The sequence below is a fragment of the Cibotium barometz genome, chromosome 42 (assembly GCF_041138505.1).
Source record: "Cibotium barometz isolate CiBa-2024 chromosome 42, ASM4113850v1, whole genome shotgun sequence".
Lineage (NCBI taxonomy): Eukaryota > Viridiplantae > Streptophyta > Polypodiopsida > Cyatheales > Cibotiaceae > Cibotium > Cibotium barometz.
Window position 1 is genome coordinate 5,312,747 of NC_141087.1, and position 13,966 is coordinate 5,326,712.

The 13,966-nt window shown below is 43.3% G+C and overlaps 1 protein-coding gene across 1 annotated transcript; it reads left to right on the top strand.

Moving 5' to 3' along the window:
• Window positions 1–3,188: 3,188 nt before the first annotated feature.
• LOC147614100 (shaggy-related protein kinase epsilon-like) lies at window positions 3,189–12,984 on the top strand. Its single transcript, XM_086780628.1, has 13 exons — window positions 3,189–3,545; window positions 3,675–3,855; window positions 3,992–4,087; window positions 4,215–4,274; window positions 4,378–4,650; window positions 4,757–4,831; window positions 5,384–5,440; window positions 5,638–5,778; window positions 5,879–5,929; window positions 10,895–10,990; window positions 11,721–11,804; window positions 11,963–12,065; window positions 12,225–12,984. Exons 2-13 carry the CDS (start codon window positions 3,718–3,720, stop codon window positions 12,308–12,310), a joined length of 1,260 nt encoding a protein of 419 aa, XP_086636754.1. The 5' UTR covers window positions 3,189–3,545; window positions 3,675–3,717; the 3' UTR covers window positions 12,311–12,984.
• The last annotated feature ends 982 nt before the right edge of the window (window positions 12,985–13,966 follow it).

Genomic DNA, 13,966 nt, shown 5'->3' on the forward strand with positions numbered 1-13,966 from the left:
TTCCCAAGAGTCGGCATAACGCTCTCAAAGGTGTAACCAACTCAAAATTGGCTCATAGGTATTATGGACCATACTTGATTATCAAGAGGGTTGGTGATTTGGCCTACAAGTTGGATTTGCCTTCTTCGACAAGGATCCATAATGTGTTTCATGTATCTAACCTTAAGAGGTTTATGGGATCTTTGCCTCAAGAGATGGAAGAGCTTCCACCCATGAATGAAGAAGGTGAGATCATTTATGAGCCGGAGAGGGTTATTGGCAAGAGGACAAGAGAGTTGAGGAATCGGAATATTGATGAATACCTTGTCAAATGGAAGCAATTACCCATGGATGAGGCTACTTGGCAATCATTGGAGTATGTCCAACAACATGGCTTACTTGTGGATGACTTTCCGTGACCAAGTGGTATGGTTTACTTGAGCAAATTGGGTAATATGAGGAGAAGTATACATGCTGTAATTTCTGGACAGCTTTGGGAAGGTCTACTATTGGGCCTATTTTTCTACTCCAACAAGCTTCATGGCGTATCCTAATGAAAGATTATGATGTGGGCTACATATGGCTGAGTGTACATATCATTTTCAGCCCAATATATGGAGTCTAAATGAAGGATTTTCAAGGGTCTTCATCGACTAGAAGGGCTGTCATAACAGTCCCACTCATACACTTTGGGCTTGAAGCTTTGTGGACTTGTACACATCCAAATTTTCATTGTATATGTGCTTTGGATGTACTTGAGAACTCTTAACCACTTCCCATTGATTACATTAGAGTCTCATACTTTGAGATTGTACATGTTATTGATTTTGAGGACAAAATCTTTGGGAAGGGATGGTTTGTAATAAAGTAGGAACTTTATTCAATAGGGTTAATAATGGGACAAGTCCATGTATAAAAGAGGGGACTTGGACCATGGTTGTAACTTTTGATGATCATTTTTTAGAAAATTGAAACTCATGTTTCTTGGAGCTCATGGCTTCTCTCTTGGCTTGTGGAAGGCTATTTCCATTCTCTTGGTGAGAGACTAAACACACTTAGGCATCATGTTTACATGGTGATTACTCATATTTTCATGCATTACATCCCTTCATTCCACCCAGACGCAAAGTTGCTATTGAGGATGGGAGGCATGCTTTCAGGAGAGCCCTACTAAGAGGATTTTGGGGGAAAGTAGGTAGATGGGTAGAGGACAATCTAGGAGTGAGAGGGTCTTGGTGGGACTGGTTATTGGGAAAGTTATACAAGATGATTGATGAGATTGATTTGATCTTTTGTATCATTAGGTATAAGTGTTTGTGGGTGATTTGGGTCTCTAGAAATGAGCTAATCTTTTGCAGGGGGACAAATAGGGAGTAGAGGCCATTGAAATTATGTTTAGAAGTGTACATTTTTGCTGGGCTATGTATCATATTAATAGGATGAATAATAATAGATATACTGAGGATGTACATGCATTACAATCTAGGATTAGGTGATATAAATCAGGGAAGGTGAAATGTTAATGTGTACTGGGCTAGCCTAATGAGTTTGATCACGCAAGTATACACATGGGATAATGTTAGAGTGAAATTGCCCAAATTTGGACCAAGATCCAGAAGGTGGTAACTAAAAGAGATCTTCATGGCCTTGGTGGAAACCATTTGGGAAGGAGGCCAACAGTGAATATATGGATTAAAGGAGAGGAGTTTGAACAATAGTCCCCCAAGGGATACACCTCTGATGTGCTTCTTATTGCATGTATGTAGTTGGGATACCACTTCACATGGGGAAATTCTTCTTTTTTATGGGAGGATGAAATGTGGGACTTAGTATGTAGTCTGTTGAATAGAAAGTGGGATAAAATCTGTGATGTAAATTTGGCATGAAAAATAGGTGTTTTCTAAGTGACTTTTTGTAAAGGGATGTTAATATTAATAATATATATAATTATTGTTCCCAATAAGAAAAAGAAGAAGAAGAAGAAGAAGAAGAAGAAGAAGGAGTCACTTCCTTACAAATTTCATAGTATTGTGCACTTGCTATTACCATGTTACACATGTTTTTGTCTTTGCCTTGATCATGTTAAATTCTCTAACTTTTTACCCCAACATAAGATGAAGGGATTTTGTTAGTGTTTCTAACATAGCTAAGGATATTCTTTCCAATTGACAACTCTTCGACAACAAACCTCATTGCCTTTATCATGTTGAAATTTGTGTTGAAGCTTTTGATAGATACACATATGAAGACAAGTTGTCCCTTACGTATGTGTTGTAGCATGATTGTTGGTTGAGATACTCTATCATCAACCTAACAAATGCAAATGGAATGTTTAAAAGCATCATGCAAGTCCAAGGGCTTGACGGAGCATTTTCATAAGAAGTTTAAGATGAGACAGGTATGTAGATGGCTTTGTGGTAGGTATTGATTCGTAGCCCTTGAGTTGAGCAAAGACACAAGGGCCTACTCAGATTTGGGCATGTGAACCATGGCTATGTTGTCCATAGCATTACATACCATAGTGGCCCTTGTGCTCTGTAAGAAAATATGATGATGGCTTGGCTTTTGTGATATGTAAGTCTCTACAAAGATGGCTATCTACCATGTGCGCATGTGCAAGGGATTGTTGGAATGGGGTGTGTAACATGTAGATAAAGTACATAGATGAAATTTTACTATCCCTTCATGTGCGAATCCTTTCAAGTTTCAAGTTCTTTCAACCCATGTTTGGACGATGAAAAAAGTCGTCTTCAAAACTAACGTTCACTTGATAGAGTTCGTATGCACGAGCCTGAACTGACAAGAGAAGGGACGCGTGACTCGTGAGAATTCTAAAATACATCAGGTGGTAGACTATATTTAGTTACACTACCAATTTTCAAAGAGGCAAAGGGCAGCATTGGAAAGTGAGGACGAGCAGCAGCAGGGAAAGCGCATCTCATCATGTGGAGCTTCAGCTGCGCGCCTAGTCTCTCTCTAGACTCTCTCTCTTCTCCTGTTGACCCACTTTTCCACAGGGACAAGCCGTCACTGTATTTTAGAGCCCATGGGATGGGACCCGACCGGTCACCGCCGGTGGGAGAGGCGAGTCGGCGGACAGCCCGCCAGCCCGGGACTGCCCTGTTTCCTGCGTGCGGGGAAAATGTGCGAGACGTCACAAGGCGGAAAATGGGTGGGGCCCTTTAACGCAGGGGAGGCCTGTGCGTCATATCAAACAAACTGTCTCTCACACACACACACACACACACACACACACGTACGCGCTCTCTGAGCCTCTCTCTCTCTCTCTCTCTCTCTGTCTAGAGTCTACACACTCTCTCACGGTCTCGCACAGACAGGGACAGTGGAAGTAGCGTTTGGGAGTGTTGGTAGACGAAGTTCGCTCACCGTGCGAGTGACGAGTCGACTGACTGCCCATTCTTCTCGCGCAGACGAAACTTGCCTCTGATGTTGCCCGTGAACACTTCTCAGCTCCAGGTTATGGCGGGGCTATACATTCATCACTGACACGTACATTCTCGCACACAGGCACAGACAGAGAGACAGAGGCAGAGTGAAGAGAGCGAGTGAGGAATCATTGCCCTAAATTATCCATTACCATCATCACGGCTTTGCTTGCATCGCGGTGTACTGAATTTACCCTACCTCTCCTCTGAAGGCCCCATTTCCTTCTTTTTTTTTTTGGATCTGTGCAGAGGAGCAGCGGGAGGGGGCAAAGGAGTTTTGCTTTGCAAGGTGATGGCCTCTGTGAGTCACATAGGGCCTGCTGGAGCAGCAGTGAAATCTAGTAGTGGTAGTGGAGCCCTCATCAACGTCGAGCACCTCCCAAAAGAGATGCACGAGATGAAGATCCGGGATGAGAACACTGAAGACAAGGTAAGCCAGGCCTAATGCATTCTCTCTAAACTTGATAAGCTCCCGCTAACGTTAGCTTACCATGAAAACTTCAACTCAATTTCGCTTCCAGTGTTCTCTCCCATGTTTGTTAATGTTGGGCCCCTGTGTTGTGCAGGACATAGAAGCTGCTGCCGTCGTCAATGGTAATGGCACTGAAACAGGGCACATCATTGTCACCACCATCGGCGGCCGTGACGGCCAACCGAAGCAAGTAATTTACATAATTTCCATTTCTTTTCTCAGTTGCATTGTGTTTTTTGTGACGCCCCCACATCTTGAGCTCAAAGAGGAAATTTTCATGATGTCTCCTCTGTTCTCATCTTGTATCCATCTTGTAGACCATCAGCTACATGGCAGAGCGGGTTGTTGGGACTGGATCATTTGGTGTTGTTTTCCAGGTTTGCACCTTGCTTGAAATATCTTGTAATTGCAATCAGTGGCACAATGCTATGTAAAGTTTTCTACAGAAGGAATGTGGCATTGCAACTCTCTTGTGTGCAGGGAAAATGTCTTGAAACTGGAGAGACAGTGGCAATCAAGAAGGTCCTACAGGATAAACGGTACAAGAATCGCGAGCTTCAAATCATGAGGCTCCTTGACCATGCCAATGTGGTGTCACTCAAGCACTGCTTCCACTCCTCCACAGACAAAGATGAGGTTTATCTTAATCTGGTCTTGGAGTATGTTCCAGAGACAGTTTATCGGGTCGCGAAACACTACAATCGAATGAACCAGCGGATGCCACTACTTTTTGTTAAGCTCTATGTCTACCAGGTTGCTCGCTGCTCACTAGACAATTAATATGGTTTCTTTCACTGGTCATGATTTCTGCATTAGGTTCGGTGATGTGTGTATTGACGTTTGTCATGATACCTGATAGATATGCCGGGCACTGGCTTACATCCATGGACCTCTTGGTGTGTGCCATCGAGACATCAAACCCCAAAATCTTCTGGTAAGTGTAAAAAGCTTTTATGCAGTGGACAATTTTGTGGGGAGGGGGGGGAATCTGTTCATGAATACTTTTTGTAACATGAAAATCGTAACAAAGATTTTGGACTCCTCTGGGGGTCTTGGGGCCTAGTCTCTAGGAGTCTCTAAGGAATAATCCTAAAAATGCCAAGTGGATGGGGTGTGCAAGTCTGGAATATGTAAAGCCTACCTTTTAAAGTGTTGTACGACCTGACATTCTATCCTGTCCCATTGGACATTGGAGCTCTCTCTCAAACCTTGCCAATTAAGGTGCTAGTTCTTTAATCTCTTGCTCGTGTTGGTAGTCCAGCAGCCCCTTGTTTTTGCTAATCTTTTCTTAGTCGAGCTTTATTTACTTCTTAGTAAATTTTCCAATCTGTTTAGGTTAGAATTGAGATTTTCTCTCTTATATTTTCTAATTCTAACCATCATACAACAACTTCAACTCTGAGTTAGCTCTGCATCATATCACATCAAGAGCTCATATGTAGCAATGCTTGCAGGATGGCTTAACCTGATTTTGTGTGCTCTATAGGTGAATCCCCACACCCACCAGTTAAAACTGTGTGATTTTGGAAGTGCGAAAGTTCTGGTAAGGCATTATTGGCCATCAATATCTACTAGTTCTCTTTTCAAGACATACTGGCTCTTTACATCTTCAATCTGTTGAAGTTGGTTTTTCTGTTTGAGAGTTTGCAAGAGGTGGAGCAGCAACATGAAATTTTAGCTTTCCTTCCATCAAATCAAAAGCTGAGAAGAGTTCCAAATTAAATAAGGTTTTTGCATCAGGTCAAGGGAGAATCAAACATCGCCTACATTTGTTCACGTTATTATCGAGCTCCGGAGCTGATTTTTGGGGCCGTGGAATACACCACGGCAATAGACATTTGGTCTACAGGATGTGTCTTGGCTGAACTCATGCTTGGACAGGTACATTTTGCCTTTTGAATCTTGCGTAATGATTGGCAAACTTTGCTTATTTGTGGGGGCACATCCGCCTTACCTTGTCTGCTTGCATGATGATCCACAGCCTATATTCCCTGGTGAAAGTGGTGTCGATCAACTCGTAGAAATTATTAAGGTATTTTGGTACCTTCTTCAGTACATTTTTATATAAAAAAGATAGATAGTGTATTATTCAAAAAAGCTATCAAAAAACATATGCATCAAGCTTTTTAGAGAAGCTTAACTCAGTTCATGGATAGTGTTTTTTTAGTTAAAGCTAAAATGGCTTGTGCGAGCTCTTCTTCCTCGATCGTCACTTGATTCCCTACTTCATTCCATCTTCATCTGCACATATAGAGCACTCTTCAAGCCAGGGCAATTGAAAGAGTAATCTGCTTTTTGCCGTATAGAACAAAGCAATGCATTTAACTATATAATTCTTATATTATGCACCAATGATAGGTGTTTATTTTAGTGGTGAGAGAAAGACCTTAAAGCTTAAGCTTTTGGCCTCAGTAAATGCTTACGAAAAGTTAAAACTGTAAACAGCTTGAAGCAGTTCTACTCAAGCGAATTTCTTTGATTTTCAATTTATTCGTGACATGATAATTTTACCATTTTCCAACGAAAGATCCTTCTATTAGTTATAAAGAAAAACCAGCCGTACGGCTGAACACAATGCTACTAAAAGAAGACCAAATATGCATTTGAGATAAGGAAGGTGGGGCTCCCTGCTAGGCTGGCTGCTCTATCGGAGGGAGGTAGGGCCTGTAGTGCCAAATAGCTCCGCCGTTCTCCTTGGATAGGAAGGGTCCGGGGCTCTAGGCACAGCAGAAAGCCTGACGCTACTACTGTATGTGCTCCAACTCACCAGTAAAGCACTCAAAAACGGCCCCGGAGATTGTGTATGAGATCAACCCAAAATGAAGTGGATGATCTTTGCTTTGGGTGGGGGGTGGGTTGTATCAAGGTGTCGATGGCCTCGCTTCATCGGTCTTGCCAGATGTGCCAAGCATCTATGTTGTTGATGATCTCCCATCACGAGCTAGTGTGCGACTCTCGAGTCCAGCATCATATTGGAGTTGTTGCAATGGTAGGCAGTAATCAGGGCATGGTAGGAAGACGATGATGATTCAGTTATCCACTATGCATCTTTAGCAGAGTGATTCTTGTATTTAATCAATTATCGATGATAAATAGTACCTGTATGAGTGGTGGTATGGTCACTGTCAAGGATAGATTTTTAGGAATAATTTTTTTGAGTCTTGTTATAAAAGAGGTGGGTCATCTAGAACAAGATAAAGTGGAAGAGGTCCCTTAAATTCGTCGCAGAGATGCGCATGCTGTGTTCATTATGCTCGTAAAGTAAGGCCTCGCCTGCCTTTGCAACCCAAGCTATAGCCCTCCATGTGACAGTATAGCAACGCTTGGATTGGAGGTGAACAAGCAGAGGATGCGCTGGCAAACCTGCTGTGCCTTGGGGCAGTACCACAGGCAATGTCTTTGGCTCTCCTTAGGGCTGCCACAATGGCAACAACTTGCTAGTTTGCATGCAATCTCCAGCCACGTGTCCACAGCCAAGCTCCGATGGGCCAAGAGCCAGAGAAAGGAGATTTCCGAGGATGGAAGCTGCACTAGAGTCTCGAGCTGGGCAGAGTAATCAAAGAATGGGATGGCCTCCTCAAGATCCTAAATCAATGGGACTCTCCATTGCCACTCTCAGGGGTTCCACTATATGTGAACCAGTGGATTGTTCTCTCAAAGCTATAAGTGCTAGGATATGGCTACAACGCCTCTAATGCTAAGAGGAGGGGTGTCTATTGCAACAGATCTCAAAATTGACTTCTTGGTCAATTTCACCTAAGTTGACATCCAATTGTTGAAATTTCTTAGAAGTATTTCACTAGCTCTTTACTTTCTCATTTTCTTCTAATTTATAAATCCCAATTTCACACTTTCAACCTCAATGGTCGGATTACCGTTTTGTCCAAATTGGACTTGTTAATTTTATCTAATTTCACACCCAATTGTTCAAATTTTCTACTAGTGTTCAACTAGCTCTCCACATTTTCACTTTCTTTCAATTCATATATCCCAATTTTATACTAAAATCTCAATTGCACCTAATCTCACACCCAATTGTTGGAATTTCTTATAATGTCAATTTCTTACTTAACCTTAATCACATCTAATTTCCTTGGGGGGGGGGGGGGGGGGGGGGCGGGGTCGCTCATAAATATATAATCGTTTGTAGCATAGGGTTCAACAGAAGGTATTTTTAAAATTCTTATTTTACACATTTTTTACATACACAAGGGTACCATTTAAAGGGGTATTCATAGATTGAATAGGAAAAGGGTGTGTTTTATTTATGAAAATTTCGCAGATAAGGGGTTTTTTAAATAGGCCTTGAACATACGTGATATAGAAGGTTTACATATAGTGAACTCCCCGAACTAATTTCACACGCAATAGTTAAAATATCTTACTTTTTGACTCTTCCCCAATTTGATTTGACAAGTGTCACTTCAAAACCTCTTCGTTTCGTCCATAATGATGAAAAAATACATGGAAATACTCTCCCATTTTCCTTTGGGAATATCCAATGGATGTAGTAAACCTCTAACGGGCACGGTTGGGGATGATCGTGCATGATTCTTCCACCAAGGGGACTAGAGTCTGGCTCACAGAGATGCATACTCCTCCCTAGTTCCCTAGGGGCCCAAAAGCTGTGGACCAAACTGTGGCTCCTGTCAGGAAGGATCTTCCCGCAGCTGCGGGTCCTACCTGCTGTGAGATGATACTCCTGAACCATGAGAATATCGAGATCACCACCAACTAGTACTTTCTGTGCTCCTCTCAGATCCGCTGTGTGCCTCGTTGATAGTAGGCAGCCGTGTCGGCCAAGCCTCGAATGTTCCATGAGGCAATCCTCATGGCAGGAAGCTGAGGTGGTGTGCAACGGGTAGAGACTCCATCAACCGTTGCACCTTCAGGGCTGGCTTTGAGGGGGAGTGGTGGCTTCCCTTCCGTGTGCGAAGCCGCTCCAAGTAGCCTCGAATGGTGGTGGCTAGGTGGCTCCATTGCACAAGGGCCTTTGCTCGCACCTTCTCAGGTGAGATCTTGGGCAGTGAAGGTGCCTATATGTGCCCTTCTCAGTGAGAAATGTGAGGTGAAAGTCGATGAATATATGAAGCCCCTTTCGCTTCGGGAGAAGGCGCAAAATCTCCATCCCATTAATAGGCCAAGCTGCCTCCATAGTGTCGGTAACACGAGTATCTCATAGCATCTGACAGCATCCGACAGTGCTCTCCACCCCCACATCAGTCCAGGTGACTGTAGCTCTCACGCTCAATAGAAATGAGAAGACAGTGGAATCCACCGGGAGAAGCCTGAAGAAAGCATAGTTGATTGTGTATCCCAGCAAGAATGGGGGGCCTCTTGGGTTTGAGGTTGAGTACTCTGTCACTGGTGAAGCATAAATCTGGGTCTCCATCAGATTTGAGAAGCTCTAGAGAGCGCCAACGGGTGGTATTCCCACAAGACTAAATGACACATCATAAATCAAGAGGGATCTAAAGGTTGAAAAGAGGTGTCTTGATCTTGCCTAATCTAGACGTCGGATTCTTGTCGGGCAAGTGAACTAGGCGTTAACTCAGGGTGAACTAGGGGTGAACTCAGGAGGGGATAAACTCAGGGGTGAAGTAAGCGTGAACTCAGGGTATACCATGGGGATTTTTGGGACTTGAAAAAATTTCGAGGATTGAGTTCAATACAAAAGAGGATTCGAACTCGGAACCAGCTGTTCAAGTTTTCATCATCTGACCACTATGCTATACTTTCCAGCAAGTTGTGGAGAGTGTTTTTAAATTTAAATCTTGGTATTTTTGTTCCTTAGTTCACTTTCTTGCTGGAAAATTGTCGCGTTAATTCACCCTTGATTCATCTAGTTCACCTCGAGTTTACTCGTGAGTTCACCCTTAGTTCATCTCTAGTTTACCCCTGAGTTTACCCGTAGTTCACTTGGGAATCTAATGATGTTGATTAAATCTCGATCGTGACGCCTCTTTCCAACCATAGATCCCTCTTGATTCATGATGTGTCTTAGTCACGAGCGTGGTATTCATCAAAGACTGGGGGAAGAGACGTTTGTGGCTTTGATAGGATCCCCATAGAGGTGAGTTTGGTGGCGGCCCCCACCTCCGAAAGTAAGGGGTCATAGCACTTCGTACTTCGGAAATCGTTCCCCTTCTGAGGAGGAATCATGACGAGGCATCTGCGGAGGAGGCTCTTGGAGTCCTCTCCCCTTCCCGAAGGGAGGACTTGGGTGGCTGTATGGGGTCGTCCTGTGGAGCTCCTGGTGGTGGGGGCTGTTGACGTGGAGCTGGGGTTGAGAAGTCTGGTCCCGTTAGCGGGGCAGATGTCCCATCTGGCGGCATATGTAACACTGACTAGGGAGGCCAGAGTACACCCTCTGAGTGAAATGGGACTGGTCCATGCAGAGAATGTCGATCTTGTGGGGAAGGGACTCCGGTGATATCATGATGATATGGAGTGTCGCCCCCTGCTCGGGTGACACGTCTCAACTACCCGACCAAGGATCCTGCCAATGACTGGAAGGACTGGCCCAGTATTCCTGGGAAGCATTCTGTGACCAGAAAACTTGCTCGTCCTTGATCGGAGCCCACTCCCAGAACAGCTCTTCTTGGCACACTGGCACCTGCATGGATTCTCGCCCGAGTCAGACCCGCTGGCACAGGCGGTGGGGAGGCAGCCGGGTGGGCTGGAAGGGCGCTGCGGGAAGTAGGGGATGGCTGTAGGAAAGCGGCAGCAGAGGCAGAGGGCTCGAGGGCTCTCTCTCTGTGTCTCGCTATCGGAGAACCTTCAAGAGATTTTCCTGTTGTATTATTCCTCACCTTGTGGAATGTGTTGAAATACCCCGTTTCATCTGCATTTCTCCTCCGTAGGTGATTCACAGTTGCCATATGGGATGTCTGCCCATTCAAGTCTTTTACAATTTAGAGCGACCATATTTTTGTGTTACGGCTATGCTGTGTCTTCGTTTCTCAAAAGGTGGCTTCGTTTGGTTTACCCTCTGCAGGTCTTGGGGACTCCCACTCGCGAGGAAATCAAGTGTATGAATCCTAATTATACAGATTTCAAGTTTCCACAAATTAAAGCACATCCTTGGCACAAGGTAAACAACATCTTCACTTCTATTTGTTTTTTTAATATAAAATGTGCTCAACTCTGCTGCAAGCAATGTATCTAGGGTCCAAGCAGTTGGAATCAGTGCTCACATAACCCAATTTGTAGTGTAGTTTTCTCGGTTGAAATTTAAAAATCTTGATTGAAATTCAATGTTGCCTTTAATTTTAAGGGTTGAAATTTACACATTTTAGTTAAAAATCCCAACATTTGTACGATTTCTGATGGTTTTCAAGTCTAAATCCCTATTAAACCTATGCATTGCCTTCAATTTTAAAGATTAAAAAAAAACATTTTTTTCGAGCAATGGTTGGAATGTCTCTGCATGCATCTCTGAACGTGTGTGTGCGTGCAAGCATACGCTACGCTTCTGCCAATGCATGAGATCATGAACATGCGTAACTAGCTGATTTCAGAGTTTCTAGAGACAAGACTCTAATCATTCCTTTCGTTTGCACTAGGCAAGCCTAACAAGAGACTAGTCAGTTGAATAAAAATTAAAAAACACATGAAAACTAGTATCTCTCGTGCATGCTTTTTTTAAAAAACTCAGACTTGAAGATGGCCCCTAAACAGTAATGCACGTGCCCAAGATCTGTCATCTCAAACTCCTTACCAGGCTTTTGCGTGTATGTGCATTGTGCACCCTCAAAATACAGGTGTACATGTGTGTGCTTGTGTCCCCAAGCAATCATATGATGATTGTTCATGGTGTACAGATTTTCCACAAAAGGATGCCACCAGAAGCAGTCGATTTGGTCTCCAGACTGTTGCAATATTCTCCAAGCTTACGATTCACTGCTGTAATTTTCAAACTTCTCATATTCAGTTTTGAGAAAAGATCTCATGCCCAAAAAAAGTTGTGAACTTGTGTACAAATACTCCATTGGATTAGTACAGTTTGGTGATGATGGGTGAAAAATCTTACATTCTTTTAATTGTTGTTTCCAACATTTTGCAGTTGGAAGCTTGTGTTCATCCATTCTTTGATGAGCTACGTGATCCGAATACCCGACTACCAAACGGCCGTCCTCTTCCTTCTTTGTTCAACTTCAAGCCCCATGGTAATCAAATCCTTGTCTTCTCTTACTTTGAAAAGGTTGTGATGATAGTTTTTGTCAGGTTTTGTGAAGTTCTTCCTAGTACATTAAGGCCGATTTTGTTTGTTGTAGAGGATGTTGAAAAGTAATTCACAGTTTCTCTGTGATTCTGTGGCTTTGCAGAGTTGAAAGGCGCCACGTTTGAGATGATTCAAAGGTTGATCCCTGAGCATGCACGGAAGCAAAATCCATTCTTAGGTTTTCAATGAATCCGTGCCTGGTTATCTTGGGTCGTAGCACATGCTATCTACTGTGAAGAGGGGTTACAGCTTGCTTTTTGATGTAATATTAAAGAATGGAACATCCTCAGGTTCAAGTGTGCATGTGTGTGAATTCTTGGAATGTGGGGTCTTTGCTTGAGAGCAAGGCAATTTGATCAGTTGAAGGCCATCCTTCATTCGAAAGGTCGAGAGCTTAAGTCTAGATTTCTGATAAGTGGAAGGCCTTCTCATGTCTTTGTTTAGCTACTTTATACACACTTGTTTTGGACTTGGTTGGCCAGTCTGAATTTTCCGAGGATGAAGGAATGTTGCCTTCAATGTGTCAAAGTGGGGGTGCTTTGTTCCGGGGAGTTCCTTGTAAGTCACTTCTCGATGCAGATGAGAGAGTCTTCACAATTTTGCATCTCCAAGGATACGACACATAACATGTCTTCATTATTTCACACACATGCAAACTTCCTGGGTAGCTTTTAGAATTATTGAAGAAAGCTAGGAACAGTATTGGGCATGGCTGGCTTGCCCGGAGATTTTAATGGTGGTAGAGTTCCAGGGACTAATATTCGAAATCGTTGGCCGAACAAGAAGGATGATTCAAGCTGGTTACATGTAAATTCAAGCATATAAATAAGATGAAGCAGCGATGTCATTGAACGTGACCAGAAGTCTGTAATCACTTTATGGGTGTGATCTTATGTACCGAAAACTGCAAATGCACGCGTGCCAACAATGCTATATGCATCTAAGGCTAAGTATGCTAGCTTGTTTTGTTTCTCCTACATTTCTCTCCCTTCAATACTTCCGCATAACCTAACATTAATCCTTAAAATACCACGAGTTGAGCTTTCGAAAGCCATTGCGTTGTATTTGTCAACCATGGTCGATGAGAAAGAGAAGGCTATGCTCTGTTTCCAATTCTGCAAGGCATCTCCCATATGTATGAACTGTAACATCCCTTAATCAATAAAAAGCAGTGGGCAGCATTGATGTTCTTTGAGTGTAACAATTTGGTAATAATGAGAAGACCCCGTCATGCCCCAAACTAATCAGAACCCCCTTAATCACAAAAGCCATCTGTACATTAGGAAGTAATGGAAGTCTAACCGATTGCCTCTATCCAATCAAAATACAGAACCACTTCAGGCCTGACCACAATTCTGAGCTGACTCGGCATGAGGGCAATTCTCAGCTGACTCGGCATGAGGGCATTCCCTTTTCAGAAATTCAATCCTGGCTACCTGCAAGTCGCCGTCATCTCATTAAATTCTGGAGTGCTGAGTTTTCAGAATCCGCTGTAGTTGCCTGTCATTATCCGAGGCACAAACTGAGGTGTCGAAATCTGGTTCATTTGTTTGTCTCCATCTCATTGAGAATAGATTCTGCAGAGGCTGATGTGGCGTAAAACTGTTTGCTTTTTCTCTATCTTCCCCCATCCTTGACGGCCGGGAAAGGCCTACCGATGGCCTCCCCGCTTCCCATCTTCCTCGGGCCAAAGGCCTCTCAATGGCCTTTCCCTACTCCTTCTCCGTCTCCTTCTACGCAGCCACTTTGTTTTCTTCAAAGTAATAATCTATGTAATATTCTCTCCGTGGACCGATCTCATTCTCACTCGAAGGTGGTTGATTTGTAAAACTAGTTTGCAATCTT

What these genes read in the sequence shown, in the direction of transcription:
- LOC147614100 (XM_086780628.1), top strand. Translation starts at nt 3,718, where the DNA reads ATGGCCTCTGTGAGTCACATAGGGCCTGCTGGAGCAGCAGTGAAATCT. An exon ending in AACTCGTAGAAATTATTAAG is followed by an intron (nt 5,930 to 10,894) that starts GTATTTTGGTAC and finishes TACCCTCTGCAG; the next exon opens with GTCTTGGGGACTCCCACTCG. An exon ending in AAGCACATCCTTGGCACAAG is followed by an intron (nt 10,991 to 11,720) that starts GTAAACAACATC and finishes CATGGTGTACAG; the next exon opens with ATTTTCCACAAAAGGATGCC.